General features: G+C 60.7%; 2 protein-coding genes across 2 annotated transcripts; one reads left to right on the top strand and one right to left on the bottom strand.

Moving 5' to 3' along the window:
• Window positions 1-1026: 1026 nt before the first annotated feature.
• On the top strand, window positions 1027-8162 carry CACNG8 (calcium voltage-gated channel auxiliary subunit gamma 8). The gene is made up of 4 exons (XM_054052433.1): window positions 1027-2150; window positions 5033-5116; window positions 6177-6317; window positions 7526-8162. The coding sequence occupies exons 1-4, from the start codon at window positions 1967-1969 to the stop codon at window positions 8143-8145; spliced, it is 1029 nt and encodes a 342-aa protein (XP_053908408.1). The 5' UTR covers window positions 1027-1966; the 3' UTR covers window positions 8146-8162.
• Window positions 8163-13014: 4852 nt separating this feature from the next.
• LOC104064243 (reticulocalbin-3) lies at window positions 13015-19404 on the bottom strand. The gene is made up of 7 exons (XM_054052367.1): window positions 19353-19404; window positions 17370-17629; window positions 16384-16574; window positions 15455-15627; window positions 14800-14860; window positions 14354-14553; window positions 13015-13286 (listed from the first exon to the last, which is right to left on the bottom strand). The coding sequence occupies exons 2-7, from the start codon at window positions 17573-17575 to the stop codon at window positions 13179-13181; spliced, it is 939 nt and encodes a 312-aa protein (XP_053908342.1). The 5' UTR covers window positions 17576-17629; window positions 19353-19404; the 3' UTR covers window positions 13015-13178.
• Between the last annotated feature and the right edge of the window lie 630 nt (window positions 19405-20034).

Raw genomic sequence — 20034 nt, 5'->3', positions numbered from 1 at the left:
TTTGGTGGCTCCAGGAGGGCTGTTGAAATTTTGGTGGGATCCAGGGGGGTCTTTTGGTGTCCTGGAGGTAATTTGGGGTGGTCCAGGGGACTATTGGCGTCGGGGGGGGGGGCCTTGAGGGGCTTTTTTTGGGCAATATGGAGGCTTTGAGGGGTTTTGGGGGGTCCTGGGGGGAGATTAGGGTTTGTGGGGGTCTCGGGGGGGGAGCTTTTGGAGTCCTGGGTGGCTTTTGAGGGGACCCGGGGGGAGCAGTTGGGAGTTTGGGGTCCCAGAGGGGCTTTTGGGGTCCGGGGGGGGCTTTTGAGGAGGGTCTGGGGGGAGCAACTTGGGGTTTGGGGGGGAACAGGGAGCTTTGAGGGGGTTTTGGGGGATTGGGGGGGGGTTGGGGAGGGAGGTGAGAAGATTTTCTTGGCGGGGGGCCTTGAGGAGGTGGGGGAGCATTTGCACACACGTGTGTGAGGCGTGAGCCCCCTGAGCCCTCGCGCACACATGTGTGCACGGCGACCTTCGTGCCCCCCTCATGGCACGAGCATGTTGGGGGTCTTAGCCTCGCATGGTTAGCCTTGCACACGCGTGTGCACCACCGGGTGTGGGGGGGCACCATGTCGGTGAGTCACACGCCCACGTGCGACGCACAAACGTGAGTCAGCCCGGGGGGGGGGGGGGGCGGGGATGGCGCCGGGGCACCCCAGCTCACACGCGTGTGCAATGCTGTGCACGAGGGCTTTTGGGGGGGGGAACGACACTCCTGCGAGGTCCTCGTGCGAGGCCGTGTCCCTCGTGTCTCCACAGCTCAGCCCAGAGGAGCCCCTGGAGCCTCGTGTGTGTGTCTCCCTTGCACCCCCAAATTTGGGGTCCCCCCTTTGCACCCTAAATTTAGGGTCCCCTGCTTTGCACCCCCAAATTTGGAGTCACCCATTTGCATCCCTAAATTAGGAGTCCCCCTTCACACCCCTAGATTTGAGGTCCTCCCCTTTGCACCCTGAATTTGGGCCCCCCCTTTGCACCCCCAAATTTGAAGCACCCCCTTTGCAACCCCAAATTTGGAGTCACCCATTTGCACCCCTAACGTAGGAGACCCCGTTTGCACCCCCAGAATTGGGGTCCCCCCCTTTGCACCCCCAAATTTAGGATCCCCCCCTTGCACTCCCAAAATTGGAACCCCTCCCCTTGCACCCCAAAGCCCTGACATTTGGGGTCCCTCCCTTTGCACCCCCAAATTTGAGGTCCCCTCTTTACATACCTAGATTTGGGGTCCCGCCCCTTGCAATCCCAGAGCCCTGAGATTTGGGGTCCCCTCTTTGCACCCCCAAATTTGAGGTCCCCTCTTTGCACCCCAAATTTGGGGTCCCCACCTTTGCACCCCCAGATTTGGCTCCCCTCCTTTGCACCCTGAAATTTGAGGTCCTCCCTTTGCACCCTTAGATTTGGGTCCCCCCAAAAGGTGGGGGGGTGAGGGTTCCCAGGATTGGGGTCCCTCCATAATTGGGGGGCGCTGGGGGTCAGTTTTGGGGGTCCTCTCTCACCACCTGGACCAAGGGAATCCTCAATAATTTGGGGGCACACGGGTCACATTTGGGGTCCTCCCCTTGTCCTCCATCACCTGGACCAAGGGGGTCCCCCAATAACTGGGGGGCTCAGAGGTCAGTTTTTGGGGTCCCCTTCCCACCACCTGGACTAAGGGAGTCCCCAGTAATTGGGGAGGGCACAAGGATCCCATTCGGGGTCCCCCCCCTTGTCCTCCACCACCACCTGGACCACGAGGTCCCTCAACAATTGGGGGGTCTCAGAGTTGACTTTTTAGTGTCCCCTCCCACCACCTGGAGCAAGGGGGTCCCCAATAACTGGGGGGCTCCAAGTTGACTTTTGGAGTCCCCTCAAGCTCCAGTTCAGGCTGGAGTCGCTCAAGCTTTGGAATGGCGAGGGGGTGGTGTGGTGTGAGAAAGGGGTGCAGGTTCTCCTCACCATGGTGGGCGCCTTTGCCGCCTTCGGTCTCATGACCATCGCCATCGGCACCGACTATTGGCTCTATGCCCGCGCCTTCATCTGCAACACCAGCAACATCTCAGGCGAGGACGCGGCTCACCGCGACCGCCGCGATCCTGGAGGTTTGACCCATTCTGGGCTCTGGAGGATCTGCTGCCTCGAAGGTGGGTGCGGGGTTGGAGGAGGAGACAGTGGGAGCGGTGGGAGAAGGTGGTGGTGCCTTTATGGGGCTTCATGGCGTCATTGAGGGCATTGGTGGTGTTGAAGGGTTCGTGGGGGTGTTGGGAGAAGCTTGTGGCATCGTTGAGGGGCTTCATGGCAACATTGAGGGGTTCATGGCATCATTGAGGGGTTCATGGTGTCATTGGGAGAAACATGGCATCATTGCGGGGCTTATGGCATCATTGGGGGGTTCATGGCATCATTGAAGGGTTCATGGAGTCATTGGGAGAAGCTCATGGCATTGTTGGGTGGTTCATGGCATCTTTGAGGGGTTTGTGGCATCATTGAGGGGTTCATGGTGTCATTGGGAGAAGCTCATGGCATTGTTGGGGGGGTTCATTGGATCATCAAAGGGTTCATGGCATCATTGAGGTGTTCATGGCATCACTGGGAGAAGCTCATAGCATCATCGAAGGGTTCATGGCATCATTGAGAGGTTCATGGTGTCATTGAGAGAAGCTGATGGCATTGTTGAGGGGTTCCTGGCATCATGGTGGTCTCCATGATACCATTGGGAGAAGCTCATGGAATTGTTGGGTGGTTCATGGCACCATTGAGGGGTTTGTGGTGTCGTTGGGAGAAGCTCATGGCATCATCAAAGGGTTCATAGCATCATTTGGGGCCTCATGGTATCATTGGGAGGCCTCATGGCATTATTGGGGAGGGTCATGGTGTCATTGGGAGAAGCTCATGGCATTATTGGGGGGTTCATGGCATCATTGGGAGAAACTCATGGCATCATGGAGAGGTTTGTGGCATCTTTGGGGGCCTCATGGCATAGTTGGGGGGCTCGTGGCATCATTGGGAGAAGCTCATGGCACTGTTGGGTGAAGCTCACAGCATCTTGGTTTCACTGGGAGAAGCTCATGGCGTCACTGGGGGGTCCATGGCATCGTTGAGGGGTTCATGGTGTCATTGGGAGAAGCTCATGGCATCGTTGAGGGACTCCTGGCATCATGGTATGCTTCAAGATAACATTAGGAGAAGGTCATGGCATCATTGGGTGCTTCGTGGGATCATTGAAGGGTTCATGGCATCATTAGGGGGTTCATGGCATCGTTGAGGTGTTGGTGGCATCATTGAGGGGTTCATGGCATCATTGGGGGGTTCATGGCCTTGTTGAGGTGTTGGTGGCATCATTGGGGGTTCATGGCCTCGTTGAGGTGTTGGTGGCATCATTGGGGGTTCATGGCCTCATTGAGGTGTTGGTGGCATTATTGGGGGGTTCATGGCATCATTGGGGGTTTTGTGGCATCGTTGGGTGTCTCTCGCAGTTCTTTGAGGTCACTGGGGTCTCCCAGCCTTGCTGGGGGATGCTGGCAGTTTGGTGACACCGTTGGGGGCATTCCTGGTGTTGGACGAGCCCCACAGCCCTGTGGTGGCCCGGTTGGAGGTGGCCCATGGTGTCCTTGTCCCTTTGGCATCTCAATGCTGTCCCCACGCTGTCCCCACCTCCATTGTCCCTAATCTCCATCCTGGTGATGTCCCCATCCCCATGGTGGCCCCGTCCCTGTCCTTACCATGTCCCCAGCCCCATCGTGGCCCGTTCTTTCCAGCATCCTTGTCCCCGTCACGTCCCTGTCCCCATGATGTCCTCATTGCCATTCTGATGACCTTCCCTTCCTTGTCACAGCCCTGTGGTGTCCCCATTCCTGTTCTTGTCCTGTCCCTGTCCTCATCATCTCCCTGTCACCACCGTGTACCCATCACGACTCTCATGGTGTCCTTGTCCCCGTGGTGTCCTCATCCCCACAGCAGCCACATCCATCATGTCCTCAGCCCTCATGTCCCCGTCCCCATCCTCATGATGTACCCATCGCTCCCGTGTCCCCGTCCTCATGATGTCCCTATGGTGTCCCCAACCCCAACGTCCCCATCCCCTGGTGTCCCCAACCCCATAACCCTGCCCCCATGTCCTTGTCTCTGCGATATCCCCATCCCAATGTCCCCACACTGTCCCCACGTCCCTGTGTCCCCACGCTGTCCCCATCCTTGTGTCCCCACGCTGTCCCCATGCTGTCCTCGTCCCTGTGTCCCCAAATTGTCCCCATGCTGTCCCTGTCTCTATCCCTGTGTCCCCACGCTGTCCTTGTCCCCCTACACTGTCCCCATCCTAATGTCCCCACGTCCCCACACTCTCCCCGTGCCCCTGTCCTCATCCTGTGTCCCTCTGTCCCCACATTGACCCCATCCCTGGCCCGTGTCCCCTCACTGTTCCTGTCCCCATCCCTGTGCCCCCACTCTGTCCCCATCCCCATGTCCCCATGCTGTCCCTGTTCTCGTCCCCCTCTCTTCCCACACTGTCCCCACACTGCTCCCATGTCCCCATCTGTGTCCCCACACTGTCCCTATGTTGTCCCCATCCCAATGTCCCCACCCCATCCCTGTCCCCATCCCCCTCCCTGTCCCCACGCTGTCCCCATCCATGTTCCCACACTGCCCCCATCCTCATGTCCCTGTCCCCGTCCCTGTCCCCATCCCTGTCCCCATGATGTTCCCGTTGCTGTCCCCGTCTCTGTCCCCACACTGTCCCCATCCATGTCCCCACACTGTCTCCATGTCCCCACACTGTCCCTATGTTGTACCCATCCTCATGTCCCTATGCTGTCCCTGTCCCCATCCCGGTGTCCCCATCCCCACGCTGTCCTCATCCCTGTCCCCACATTGTCCCCACGCTGTCCCCACACTGTCCCTGTCCCCATCCCTGTCCCCATCTCTGTCCCCATGATGTTCCCGTCCCTGTCCCCATCCGTGTCCCCCCGCTGTCCCCATCCCCATCCCCGTCCCTGTCCCCACGCTGTCCCCACACTGTCCCCGTCCCCAGGCCTGAAGCGGGGGCTGTGCCTGAAGATCAACCACTTCCCCGAGGACATGGAGTACGACCACGACAGCGCCGAGTACCTGCTGCGTGAGTCGCCATGGCAACCAGCCCAGCAGCTCCCCCACATCCCCATGGCAACTGCCCCGCCGTCCCCATAGCAACCGCCCTGCATCACCTCAGTGACCGCTTCAGCATCATCATCACAATGGCAACTGCCTCCCTCACCATGACAACTACCTCGCCATCCCAGCAACCACTGCAGTGTTTCCAACGGTCCCAGCGATGCCTTGCCAACTGGTTTGGCATTGCCTTGGCGATGCCCTGTCAACCGCCTTTGTGTTGCCCTGGCAACCGCTCCAGCATCAGCCTGGTGATGCCCTGGAGTTGTCATGGCAGTCAGGAAGCACCTTCTAGCCATGGGGGTGCCATGGCAATGGCCCGCCCTTAGCAACAGGGGTGCTGAAGGCCAGGGGACTGCCTCCTCAGCGGCCACCAGCCCTGGGGCAACCATTGGCCACAAGCCGTGGGCTGCCGCTGGCCACCAGATCTCTTGCCACTGATGTTCTCTGACTGGCCACCAGCCCTTGGCTTCCATTGGCCACCAGATTCTTTGCCAGTCATGTTCTTCCGTTTGCCACCAGCCTTGGGCTCCCATTGGCCACCAGCCTTGGGGCTTCCATTAGCCACCAGATCCCTTGCCAGTCATGTTCTCCCCTTGGCCACCAGCCTTGGGCTCTCATTAGCCATCACATCCTTTACCATTGATGCTCTCCCATTGGCCACCAGCCTTGGGGCTGCCCTTGGCCACCAGATCCCTTGCCATTGGTGCTCGCCCCTTGGCCACCCCCCTTGGGCTCCCATTGGCCACCCCCCTTGGGCTCCCGTTGGCCACCCGATCCCTTGCCATTGATGCTCTCCCATTGGCCACCAGCCTTGGGCTCCCATTGGCCACCCGATCCCTTGCCAGTCATGTTCTCCCACTGGCCACCAGCCTTGGGCTTTCATTAGCCCTCGTATCCTTTACCACTGATATTCTCCCATTGGCCGCCACCTTTGGTCTTCCCTTGGCCACTGCTTACGTTGCCTTTGCCGCCCTCATGTTGGCCACTAGCCAGTGGCTCCCAGTGGCCGCCTTCTGGCTCCACAGGTGTCGTCCGGGCCTCGAGCATCTTCCCAATCCTGAGTGCGGTGCTGCTGCTCCTGGGTGGTGTCTGCGTGGCTGTCAGCCGCCTGCGTCGCGCCCGCGCCAGCCTCGTCCTTGGCGCTGGCATCCTCTTTGTCGCTGCCGGTCAGTGAGATCTGCCGGGGGATCCCAGGGGATCCATTTTAGGGAGGGGGAAAAAGGGGGAAGCCTCAGGTCCTGGGGGGTCCCCAGGTTCCGTGGGATCCCTTGAAAGGGGGGACCAGATCCCATGAGATCCACTGGGGGGGAAGGGTTGGAAGGGGTGTCCTAGATGCCATGGGATCGATTGGGGAGGGTCCCTAAATCCCAGGGGATCCATTGCGGGGGGAAGAGGGGGGCAGGTCCTGAGGGGTCTCCAGATTCCATAGGATCCATTGGGGAGGGCCCCTAAATCCTAAGGAAACCGTTGGAGGGGAAATGGGAGGAAAAGGGGGGGAAAAGGGAGTCCCCTTTATGGGATCCATTATGGGGGAAAGGGAGGTCTCTAAATCCCTGGGGATCCACTGGGGGGGGAGGGTTGTCCCTAAATTCCAGGGGACCCATTGGGGAAAAAAGGGGGAACCCCAGATCCCAGGGGATCCACTGGGGAAGGGTCCCTAAATCCCAGGGAATCCATTAAGGGGGTCTCTAAACCCCATAGATCCATTGAGGGAGAAAGGCAGAACCCCAGGTCCTGGGGGGTCCCCAGATCCCATGGGATCCATCGGGGAGAGCCCCTAAATCCCAGAGGATCCATTAGGGGGAAAAGGGGGGTCCCAGATCCCAGAGGATCCATTGAGGCATCTCCAATCCCAGCCAGGACCCCTTGGGGAGGGGGGAGGTCCCTGGATCCCAGGGGATCCTTTGAGGAGGGAATCCCTTAATCCCAATCATCCCATCCCATCCCTTGTCCTTCACCCCTCATCGTTTGTCCCTTGCCCCTCATCCCTTGTCCTTCACCTCTTGTCCTCCAACCCTCATCCCTCGTCCTTCATCCCACCATCCCTTGTCCCTCATCCCATCCCTTGTCCTTCATCCCACCATTCCTTGTCTTCCACCCCTCATCCTTTGTCCTTCATTCCACCACTTGTCCTTCATCCCTTGTCCTTCACCCCACCATACTTTGTCCTCCACCCTTCATCCCTTGTCCCTCACCCCATCTCTTGTCCTTCATCCCATCCTTTGTCCTTCATCCCTTCTCCTTCACCCCTTCTCCTTCCTCCCTCATCCCTCACCCCATCCCTTCTCTTTCACCCCTTTGCTCCTCAACCCTCCCCCCACCTCCTCATCCTCCCATCCCCTTCCCACCCCCCTCCATTGTCCCCCCTCCCAAGGCCTTAGCAACATCATCGGGGTCATTGTCTACATCTCGGCCAATGCCGGTGACCCGGGAACCAAACGAGACGAAGACAAGAAGAGCCATTACTCCTACGGATGGTCCTTCTACTTTGGTGGCCTCTCCTTCATCTTGGCCGAGGCCATCGGTGTCCTCGCCGTCAACCTCTACATCGAACGCCATCGCAAAGCCCGCGGTGGGGGGCTCGGGGGGGGGACGGGACCTGGACCTCCTCCTCCTCCACCACCACCTCCTCGTGTCCCATCGGGTCCTCGGCCTCGGCCTCGACGTCGCTCTCGCTCCAGTTCTCGCTCCAGCGAGCCAGGACGCTCCCGCGACGCCTCCCCCCCTCCACCGCCCCCCGCTTTGCCCCCCGCCGGGAAATCGGGGACACCAGGAGGTGGAGGAGGAGGAGGAGGGGGTGGGGGTGCCCCCCAAGGTGACATCTCCATGTACACCCTCACCCGGGAAGGACCACCTGGGCCGCCCCCCCCACCCGGCACCCCTGGACCCCCCTTTTTGCAGTTACACAATGCCTTCGGCAAAGACCCCTCTGGAGGCCCCCCCGACAGCGCCTCGGGGACCAGCACCCTCAACCGAAAGACCACTCCCGTCTAGGGACCCCCCAAAAAACATTCCCAGGACACCCCAGGACTCCCCAACCCCCCCAGGATTCCTGAACCACCCCCCCCCCCCCGAACCCCCAGAATCCTCCAGGACCCCCTCAAGAATCCTTCAGAACTCCCCCAGGACCCCAGAATCCCTGGGACCCCCCCCAAGAATCCTTCAAGATCCTCTCTGGACCCTTAAGACCCCGCCAGGACTCCTGAACTTCTGGGACCCCCCAAGAATCCCTCGGGGCTCCCCAAACCCCCCAGAGACCCCCAAATGACGCACGACCCCTGAACCTCTGGGACCCCCGAAGAATCCCTGGGGATCCCCCCAGACCCCCCCCAGGACATCAGAACCTCTGGGACCCCCCCCCCCGCCCCCAAATCCGTCAGGCCTCCCCAAATCCCACTGAGACCTCCCCGGACCACTGGAACGCCCCAAGAATCCCTCTGGGACCCCCCCTGACCCCTCAGAGACCCCCCCCCCCCCCAAACCCTAGGGGTTCCCTATCGAGCCCCCCATCCCCCCCTCCCGTCTAGGGACCCATCCAAACACCCCACGACCTCCTCAGGACCCCTGAGACCCTCCCAGGAAGCCCCCCGAATCCCTGAGACCCCCCCAGAATCGCTCAGGGCCCCCCAACTTCCCCCAGGGCCGCCCCCTCCCAGGACCTCTGAGACCCTCCAGGTATCCCCCAAAACCAGCACCCTCAACCAAAAGACCACCCTAATCTAGGGACCTCTCCGGGACCCCTGAGATGCCCCCAGATCTCCTGGGACGCTTGAGACCCCCCCCCCGTAATCCCCCCAAGACTCCCCCTCCCCCGAACCACCCTGCCCTCTGGAACCCCCCCAGGACCCCCCAAGAATCCCTCTGGGACCCCCTCCAGGACCTCCCCAAACCAGCGCACCCCTGTCTAGGGAACCCCCAATCCCTCCAGGGCCCCCAAATCGCCCAGATCCCAAGGACCTCTGCAGGGTCCCCCCAACTCGAACCACCCAGACCTCTGGGACCCCCCCAAACCCCAATGACTCCCCCAGACCCCCCCCCAGACCTGTGGGAGACCCCCAAAACCCCAGAGGTCCTGCAGAGATCTCTCCCCAAACTAGCCCCCCTCCCATCTAGGGACCCCCCCAATCCTCCCAGGGCCCCCCAACACCTCCCAGGCCCCTCTGGACCCCAAGAATCCCTGAAACAAATCCCCCTTGACCTCTGGGACCCCCAGACCCCATGGACCCCTGAGACCTCCCCCAGGAACCCCCCTCACCCCTCCCAGGCCCCCCCCAAGGCCCCCCCAAGCACCCCCAGGGCCCCTCAAGGCCCCCCCCCCCCGGAGCCCCCAGATCTCTGGGACTCCCCCAAACCCCCCCCCCCCCAGGCCCTCCCAGACCCCCCCCCCAAACCCCTGGGACCTCCCCCCAAAGAAAAAGGGGTTTTGAGGGGGGCCTTGATGGATGAGGGGGTCCCTCCTGTGCCTGGGGGTGGTCCCCAACACCCCCCCCTCACTTTTGGCGCCCCCCCCCATTCTGGGGATCCCCAGCCCTGGGGGGGTCCCTGTGCCTTAAGGTGGGGGGCAATGGGACACGCGGCCCCCCCCCCCCCCAGTTTGGAGGAGCAATGTGGTCCAGTATCAGCCCAGTTCGCTGGGCAGTATCAGACCAATGGTTCCCAGTTCCCTCAGTGCTCAGTATTCCCCAGTGCTCCCACTATGCCCCAGTGTCCTGGGCTGGCTGCAGAGCTGGGCTCTCTAGTTGCTCCCAGCCGCTCCCAGTTCACTCTTAGTTGTTCCCAGTTCACTCTCAGTCGCTCCCAGTTCACTCTTAGTCGTTTCCAGTTCACTCTCAGTCACTCCTAGTTGCTCCCAGTTCCCCCTCAGTCACTTCCAGTTGCTCCCAGTATCCCCCAGTGCCCTGGGCAGGCTGCAGAGCTGGGCTCTCCCACGCAGTCCCAGCCCAGTTGATCCCAGTAACCAACCCCCCCCAGTCTCCTCCCATCACTTCCTGTCTGTGTCTATCACTCCCAGTTGCTCCCAGTCACCTCCCAGTTTGCTCTCAATCACTCCCAGTCCCCTCAGTCACTCCATCGCTCCCAATCCATCCCCATCACTCCCAGTCACTCTCAGTCGCTCCCAGTTCCAGGCCCAGTCACTCCCAGTTGCTCCCAGTTCCCCCTCAGTCACTCTCAGTCATTCCCAGATTCCCCCCTCACTCACTCCCAGTTGCTCCCAGTTGCCCCTCCGTCACTTCCAGTCCATGCCCATCACTCCCAGTTGCTCCCAGTCACTCCCAGTTGTTCCCAGTTTCTTCTGAATCACTTCCAGTTGCTCCCAGTTCCCCCTCAGTCACTCCCAGTCCATGCCCATCACTCCCAGTTGCTCCCAGTCACCTCCCAGTTCACCCTCAGTTGTTCCCAGTTCCTCCTCAGTCACTCCCAGTCCTCCTTCAGTCACTCCCGGCCCCTCCTCCAACACTCCCAGTTGCTCCCAGTCACCCCCAGTTCCCCCACCCATTGCTCCCAGTCACCCCCAGTGCCCCTACGCAGTCCCATTAATGAATGCCACTTAATAAGGGGGGGGGCCAGGATCGCTGGGAGCCCCCCCGGCCACGCCCCCTCCCTCCCGGTCACGCCCCCTCGCATGGATTTTTATGGGAATTTCGGTCTTTAAAATAAAAAGAAACTGAGGAAACGGAGCGGGGAGGGGGGACGGGGAGGGGACATGGGGGGATGTGGGGACATAAGAGGATATGGGGGAAAGAGGCGACAAAGGGATATCGGGGGACAAGGGGACATGGAGGGACATGGGAGGACAGGGGGAGATGAGGGAGATGGAGACATGGGAGGACAGGGGGACATGGGGGAAGATGGGGACATGGAGGGATATGAGGGGACAGAAAGGGACAGGGGACAAGGGGGGGACATGGAGGGCACAGGGACACAGGTCCCCCCCTCAGGGCATTTGTCGCAGCATCAAGGACAGGGGAGGGGACAAAACTGAGAGTAACCAAGGCCACTGTGACAGTGACACCACGAGGGTGACACCAAGGCCACTACGGTGAGGACACTGTGATGGTGGCCACCGCAATGGTGACACTTTGACTGCAACACCATGGCCACCATGACTGTGACATCATGGCCACCACGATGGTGACATCGTGATGGTGACATCATGGCCACTGTGGCCACCACAACTCCGACACTGTGCTGGGGCCACTGTGATGGTTACATCGTGGTCACTACAACAGTGATATCACGGCCACTGCAATGGCAACACTGCAACTGTGACATCACGGTCACCACGATGGTGACACCATGGCCACTGCAACTATGACAGTGATGTTGCAACTGTGACATCATGGCCACCGTGATGGTGACAACCATGATGGTGACACCACGATGGTGATACCATGACAGTGACACCATGGCCACTGCAACTATGATGGTGAGGTCGCAACTGTGACATTACGGCCGCCGTGATGGTGACACCACGATGGTGACACCACGATGGTGACACCGCGACTGTGATCCCGGGTCCCCCCGCCCCGGGTCCCCCTCATGTCCCCCTGCCACCCCCTGTGTCCCCAGCGCCCCTGATGTCCCACACATCCCTGTCCCCTCCATGTCCCCCGTCACCCCTGATGTCCCCACCTCCTTGTCCCCCATGTCCCCTGTGTCCCCCCGTCATCCCAAGTCCCTCAACCCCTATGTCTCTGTCCCCTCCGTGTCTCCCCATGTCCCCTGTGTCCCATGTCCCCTTTGCTACCCCTTGTGTCCCTTGTCCCCTCCATGTCCCCATCCCCGTGTCCCCTCCATCCCCCATGTCCCCAATCCCCTTTACCACCTTCTGTGTCCCCATCACTGTGTCCCTGTCCCCCCATGTCACCCTGTGTCCCCTTTGCCACCCCTTGTCCCCCTTCCCTTGTCCCCCCATGACCCTCTAAGTCCCTCCATGTCGCCCATGTCCCCTATGTCCCTCGTGTCCCCGTCCCCCCACATCCCTGTCCCCCCCATGTCCCCCATCCCTCCCATGTCCCCTTTGCCCCCCTAAGTCCTCTGTCCCCCCATGTTTCCCCATGTCCCCTTTGCCACCTCCCATGTCCCTGTCCACCCCATGTCCCATTTGTCCCCTGTGTCCCCCCCATGTCCTCTGTGTCCCCCCATGTCCTCTGTCCCTTTTGTTCCCCCCTTTGTCCTCAATCCCAGCTCTGACACCTCTGGAATAAAGAGCTTTTCTATTCCTGCTCCCAACGGATTTAGGGGGGACCCGGGGGTTTGGCAGGTCCCGAGGGGTTTGAGGGTGGGACCCAGTTGTTTGAGGGGGACCCCATGTATTGGGGGGGTCCCTGAGATTTGGGAAGGGTCCCTGGAATTTCAGGGGCACCCAGACCTTCGAGGGGGAGCCAGGCATTATGGGGGGGGCCTATGGATTTGGGGGGGACCCAGGGGTTTGGGGGAAACCCAGGGGTTTGGGGGGACCCCAGAGGGTTTGGTTGGGGTCCCTTAGATATTGGGGGGTCCTCAGGGGTTTGGTGAGACTCAGTTGTTGGGGGGGGACCCCAAGGATTGGAGGGGGTCCCAGGCATTTGGGGGGACCCCATGGATTAGGGGGGTGTCCCATGCGTTCAAGGGGGGACCCAGGGGTTTGAGGGGGACCCCATGGATTTGGGGAGGTCCCAGGGGTTTGGGGGTATCCCAATGATTTGGGGGGTCCCCATGTGTTATGGTGTTCCCCAGGCATCAAGGAGGGACCCCATGGGTTAGGGGGGACCCGGGGGTTTGGGTGTCCCCAGGGGTTTGAGGGGGGACCCATGGATTTGAGGGGATCCCATGTATTCAGGGGGGATCCAGGGTTTTGGGTGGGGCTATGATTCGGTTTGGGGGGACCCCATGGATTTGGGTGGGACCCAGGAATTTTGGGGGTGTCCGGGTGTTATGGAAAGACTCAGATGTTCAGGGGTGTCCCTATGGATTTGGGGAGGGTATCTCATAAATTTGGGGGTTTCCCTGAGCTTTGGGGGGGTTCCCCAGGTTTTAGTGGGGGCTCAGAGCTCATCGTGGGGGCGCCCCAAGTCTTCGCCATAGGTGGTAGCGCGGCTGCCAACAAAGAGCTCCCAGCTTGCCAGGACCTCGGCGCGGGAGAGGAGCCCGTCCTGGGGGAAAAAAAAGGGGATCAGGGCCAAAAAGGGGGGGCTGGAGGGTCAGAAGCCCATCCTAGAGGGCGAAAAAAAGATGTCGGGGCAAAAAGGGGGGTCAGGAGGGTCAGGAGCCCATCCTGGGGGGCAAAAAGGGGGGGGCAGGAGGATCAGGAGCCCATCCTGGGGGGCAAAAAGGAGGGTCAGGGGCAAAAAGTGGGTGTCAGGCACCTGTCCTAGGGTCCGAAAAGTAGGGGGCAGGGGCAAAACAGGGGGGCAGGAGGGTCGGGGGGGGGGGTCAGGTGCCCATCCTGGGGGGCAAAAAGGGGGGTTCCAGGGCAAAAAGGAGGGGGGATCAGGTGCCTGTCCTGGGGGGTGAAAAGTAGGGGTCAGGAGCAAAAAGGGGGGGCAGGAGGGTCAGGAGCCCATCCTGGGGGGCAAAAATGGGGGGTCAGGGGCAAAAGGTCATTGGGCTTGATGGGGACTCAGGGAGGTTTGGGGGGTCTTGGGGGTTGCTGTCAGTGTGGTGCAGGAGGTTGAAGGGCTCAGGGGGGCTTTGCGGGGCTCAGGTGGGGGTTAGGGAGCACAGGTGGAGGTTTTGGGGGTTCAGGGGGTCTCAGGGGTCTGAGTCTCACTCTGTCGCGCTCCACGTGGTGCAGGAGGTCGGGGTGTATAGGAGAGTTTGGAGGTTCAGGGGGCTTTGGGGAGCTCAGGAGGGGGTGGGGAGCTCAGGGGCGGGTTTGGGGGTTCGGAGGGGTTTGGAGCTCAGGTGGGGGTTTTTGGGGTGCAGGGGAGGGCTCAGAGGTCTGGGTCTCACCACACTGTGATTCGCACGGTGCAGGAGGTTGGGGTGCATAGGGGAGTTTTGGGGTTCAGGGGGGTCAGGGGAGCTTAGGGTGGGGGTTTTCGTGGTGCAGGGGGTCTCAGAGGTCTGGGTCTCACCCCACTGCGATTTGCATGGTGCAGGAGGTTGGGGTGCATAGGGAGGGTTTTGAGGTTCAGGGGGGGTTGGGGGAGCTTAGGGTGGATTTGGGGGGTCCGGGGGGTTTAGGAGTTCAGGTCGGGGGTTGGGGCTCCAGTCTCACCCTGTCGTGATCTGCGTGGTGCAGGAGGTGCTCGGCCTCGGCGCGCGCCCAGCCGGCGGTCGGAGGGCGCAGCCAGTACCCCACCTCCTCGGGGTTCAGGCGGCCATCACCATCGCGGTCTCGCGCCCCCACAAACTGCGTCCGCTCCTCCAGCACCCACGGAGGTTCCGGAGCCCCCGGAGAGCCCTCGTACAGCTCGGCTGGGGGGGGGAAATCCAGGGATCAGGGGATCCAGGAGAAACAGCACCCAGGGATCCAGGAGACCCAGCACCCAGGGATCTGAGGATCCAAGGGCCCGAGCAGCCAGGGATCCAGGGATTTGGGTACTAAGGGACTCAGGGATCCAGAGATGCTGGAGCCCAGGGATCCAGGGATTTGTGTGCTCAGGGATCCCACGGGTGCACCCTCCACCCCCACCTCACCCTACACTTGGGGGTCGGGCTCACCAATGTACTCGTCCTCCTGGATGAAGCCGTCCCCGTCCTTATCCATGTCCTCCAGCGTCTCCTGACGAGTTGGGGGGCGGGCGTGACCCCGAAGACCCACACATCACTCCCCAGACCCACATGTGACCTTCCAGACCCACACTTAGGAGGCAGCCAAGAACCCCCACACAACACTTAGGGGGCAGCCACGGGTCTAGGAGAACGCAACCCGCACTTAGGGGGCACTAGCCCCAACTTAAGGGTCACTCAGGCATCCCAACTTCCCTGTCCCCCAACTCAAGGAGCACCCATGGGTCTGGGAGACCTCAGCCCCTTACTTAGGGGTCACCGACCCCACACTTATGGGGCACCCAAGCATCTAGAAGCCCCCAACCTCTCACTTAGGGGGCACCAACCTCAACTTAAGGGTCACTCAGGCATTCCAACTCCTCTGACCCCCAACTTACGGGACATCCACAGGTCTGGGACACCCCAGCCCCCCACTTATGGGGCACCCATGGTTCCAGGAGCCCCCCAACCCCATAATTAGGGGGCACCCAAGAGCCCTTAACCACTACTTACAGGGCACCCAAGCATCCAGGAGCCCCTAAACCCTTACTTAGGGGGCACCCATAGTTCCAGGAACTCCCCTGCCCCCCAACTTATGGGTCCTGACCATCGCCACGAGGGGTCTCATGTGCTCGAAGTCCTCAGGCTGGAGGAAGGCGGCGAGTTCTTCTCCCTCGGCTTTGCCATCACCGTTGGTGTCGGCTGCTCGGAATCGGCGCTCGTCGCGTGCCAGGAGACGTCGATAGGTTTCGGGGTGCTGGGTGCCCCCAAAATTGTCCTCTGTGGGGGGGGAAATGGGGGTCAGGGTAGGGGTCTGGGGGTGTTGGGGTGCTGGGTGCCCCCAAAATCATCCTCTGGGGCGGGGGAATTGAGGGTCTGGGTGTCCCCCAAATCCTCCTCCAGGCACTCAGGAGACCCCAAAACCCCGACTTAGGGGGCAGCCAGACACCCAGAAGTCCCCCAACCCCACTTAGGGGCCACCTAGGAACCCTCATGCCCCGCTTAGGGGCCACCCAGGTGCCCAACAGACCCCAAAACCTCCCCTTATTGGGGACCTAAGCACCCAGGAGACCCCCAAACCCCCACTTAGGGGGCACCTAGGAGTCCCTATGCCCCACTTAGGGGGCACACAGGCTCCCAGGAGACCTCAAAACCTCCAGTTATGAGACAGTCGGGCACCCAGGAGACCCCAAACCCCTCACTTATGGGGCACTCAGGTGCCCAGGAGACCCCCAAAACCCCACATAGGGGGCACTCAGGCACCCAGGAGACCTCAAAACCCCCACTTAGGGGGCACCTAGGAGCCCAGGAGACCTCCGAACCCGCACGTATGGGGCATCCAGGAGACCCCAAAACCCCTGCTTAGGGGGCACCTAGGAGCCCCTATGCCCTACTTAGGGGGCACACAGGTTCCCAGGAGACCCCAAACTCCCCACTTATGGGGCACCCAGGAGATTGCAAAACCTGCACTTATGGGGCACCCGGCAGGCCCCGAAACCCCAGTTATGGGGCAGCCAGCCCTTCCTTGGCCCTCACCAGGGTCCCCGTAGGCCTCGTGCCGGTACTCGTGCCAGGTGACGGCGCCGTCGCCATCGCGGTCGAAGCGTTGCCGCCCTCGCTCCACGGCCTCCGCCTGCCCCCGACGGTGCCTCCGCTCCATCCAGCTCCCCAATTCTGCTGCCGTCAGTCCCCCATCTCCATCCGTATCAATCAGCCCCACCAGCAGCCTGGGGGGGAAGGTGGAAAGGGGGGGGTGGTCAGGGCACCCCAAAACCCGCCTGAGCATCCCATAGCACCCCTAGGATCCTACCATGGAACCCCTCAAACACCCCATAACAGCCTCAGTTCCTCCCAAACACCCCCAAATCCCCTCATAGATCCCCCTATGCCCCCCCCCTAAACTCCCCTTAAGTGCCCCGCACTGCATAAGCACCCCCAAATCCCTCCTAAGCACTCCCAAATTCCCCCTGGACACCCTAGGACCTCTCATAGCCCCCTAGTTCCCCGAAGCACCCCCAAACACCCCCAAGTCCCCCCACGGATCCCCTAGAACGCCCTCAGTCACCCCATAATCCTCCTAAATCCCCCCAAGTACCACCAAATCTCCTCACGTACCCCCTAGGACCTCCCTATCTCTCCAAATCCCCCCAAGCACCCCCCAAATCCTCCCACAGATCCCCTTAGGACCCCCACAAAGTCCCCTTAAGCACCCCAAAATCACCCCCAAATCCCATCATGGACTCCCTAGGACACCCCAAACTCCTCTTAAGCCCTCCCAAATCCCTTCATGGACCCCCTAGGACCCCCCATATCCCCCTCAGTTCCACCCAAGCACCCCCAAATCCCCCCGTAGATCCCTCTAGGACACCCCCCCAAACTCTCCTTAAGTCTCCACAAACCCCACAGGCACACCCCAAATTCCCCCAAGCACCTCCAGATCCCCCCTGGATCCTCCAGGACCCCCGAACTCCCCTTAAGCTTCCCAATCCCTGGGTCTCCCCCAAAACACCATTTCCCCCCACCCCAGGCGGCGCTGGCTCTCCTCGGGTGAGAGTTGGTCGAAGGTTTTGGCTTCCTCGGGTCCCAGGAAAGCTTGGTGGTCATAGGCGAAGCCGTTGGCGTGGTCGTGGGTGACCCCCCCAACATCCCGGAGGGGCCCCCGCTCATGTTGGGGGGACCCCCCAACGAGGTACAGTGTGGCCAGGCACAGCCACCCCCCAAAAAGCATCTTGGAGGGGGGAGAAAAGGGGTTGAACGCCCCCAAAGTGATGGTGAATGGTTCCTAAAACAGCAGAAATAGACAAAAATGAGCCCAAAGTGCCCCAAAGATGTCCCAAACTCTCCTCAAAGCAACCCAAAAGGGTCTTAAAATGAACTAGAAGTGACTCCAAATCAATCGGAAATGGCACAAAATGCCCTGAAATCGACATTAAGAGGCTCAAAACTGACTCAAAACTGACCCCAAACTGACCCCAAACACCCATAATCAGTCAGAAATGGTGCGAAATGCCCCAAAACTCACCTTAAAAGGTCCAAAACTGACCCCAAACTGACGCCAAACACCCCAAATCAGCCAGAAATGCTACAAAATGCCCCCAAACTGACCTTAAAAGGACCCAAACGGACCCAAACTTGACCCCAAACACGATAAAACAACGAGGAATGGAGCAAAATGCCCCAAACCGACCTTAAAAGCTCAAAACAGCCCCAAAACTGACAAACCAGCCAGAAATGGTGCATAATGTCCCAAACTGACTCCAAACACCGCAGATCAGCCAGAAATGGTGCAAAATGTCCCCAAACTGTTTTTTAAAGGCCCCAAACTGTTCTTAAAAGGCCCCAAACTGCCCCAAACCAGCCAAAAATGGTGCAAAATGCCCTCAAACTGACCTTAAGAGGCTCAAAACCGACCCAAAACCTTTAGGACCCCACACATGCCCCCCCCCCCCCCAACCCTCCAGGACTCCCAAAGCCCCCCCCAAGCCCCCCCCACCCCCACATGCCCCTCCCCCAAATCCCTAGGACCCTTCCCAACCCCATTTGGAACCCTCCCAGGACCTCCCCCCCCAATCCCCCCCAGACTCCCACAACCCCATATGCCCTCCCCAACCCCCCAGGACCCCCTTTGGGACCCCCAAAGGTCTCCCCAGGACCCCCTCAAAAGCCTTAGGACCCCCCAGACCCCCTTTGGGACCCCCCTGGATTCCCCAAAAAAGCCTTTATGACCCCCCCACATACACCTCCCCCAAACCCCATTTTGGACTCCCCACCAAAAGCCTTTAGGACCTCCCCAGATCCCCCCAGCCCCCTTTAGGACCCCCTCCCACAAGCTTTTATGACCCCCCCAACCCCATGTACTGCCCCCCCAACCCCCTTTGGGACCCCCCCAAAAGCCTTAAGAACCCCCCCAGACCCCCCCAACACTCCTTAGGGCCCCCAAAGGCCCCTCAAGACCCCCCCAAAAAGCCTTTACGAGCCCTCCGCTCCCCCGCCTTTAGGATCCCCAAAGCCCCCCCAGGCTCCCCCAACCCCCCCAAAGCCTTTAAGACCCCTCCAGACCTCCCCAACCCCCTTTAGGACCCTCAAAGGACCCCTCAGCCCCCCTCCCAAAAAAAGCATTTATGATCCCCCAAATCCCACGTACCCCTCCCAACCCCCTTCGAGATCCCCTCCAAAAGCCTTAAGGACCACCCAACCCCTTTTAGGGCTCCCAAAGCCCCCCCCCCAAAGCCTTTAGGACCCCCAAGATCACCCCAACCCCCTTAGGACCCCCCCAAGATCCCCCCAACCCCCTTAGGACCCCCAAAAGACCCCCCCAGGTCTCCCCAAAAGCCTTTAGGACCCCCCCAAGATCCCCCTAACCCCTTTAGGACGCCCAAAAGACCCCCCAGGTCGCCCCAAAAGCCTTTAGGACCCCCCCAAGATCCCCAAAGCCCCCACCCCCCAAGCCTTCAGAAACCCCCCCAAACCCCCCAGTTCCCCCCCCCCCACACACTCTTTCCTACCTCGTCCCGTCCCGGATGGAGGTTGGGGGTCCCCCTGCTCTCCCTCCCCCAGTCCCCCCAACCAATCAGGATCCTCGGAGCCCCCGGAGGGGCGCGGTCTCTGCTCATATTGGCCCCCGCCCGCCACGTAGATGGCCCCAAAATCCCGAGTTTCCACCCAAAAAATGGAAGGGGGGGGGGAGACAGTGATCTGGAACCGGGGTAAACTGGGGGGAGGGACTGGTTTGGAACTGGGGTAAACGGGGAGCAGGGACTGGTTTGGAACTGGGGTAAACTGGGGGGTTCTGCTGCAACGAACTGGGTTATACTGGGAAGGACTGCGTTCTACTCGGCTCTGCTGGGTCCGAGGGAGCTCTAGAGGGGCCCTGGGGGTGTTGGAATGATCCTGGCGGTCTCCAGAGGAGTCCCAGGCGTTTCTAGAGAGGTCCTGGGGGTGTTGGAAAGATCCTGGGGACTCCAGAGAGGTCCCAGAGGGCTCTCGAGGGGTCCTCGGGGTGTTGGAATGATCCTGGGGTGCTTCAGATGAGTCCCAGGGGGCTTTAAAGGGGTCCTTAAAGTGTTGGAATGATCCTGGGGGGCTCCAGAGGGGTCCCAGAGGGCTCCAGAGGGATCCTGGAGGTGTTCGGATGATCCCGGGGCGGGTTCCAAATGGGTCCTGGGGGTGTTGGAATGATCCTGGGGG

This window comes from Cuculus canorus, chromosome 33 (genome assembly GCF_017976375.1).
Source record: "Cuculus canorus isolate bCucCan1 chromosome 33, bCucCan1.pri, whole genome shotgun sequence".
Taxonomy (NCBI): Eukaryota; Metazoa; Chordata; class Aves; order Cuculiformes; family Cuculidae; genus Cuculus; species Cuculus canorus.
The sequence above is the reverse complement of the archived record's forward strand: the minus strand, read 5'-3'. Positions and strand labels throughout refer to the sequence as shown.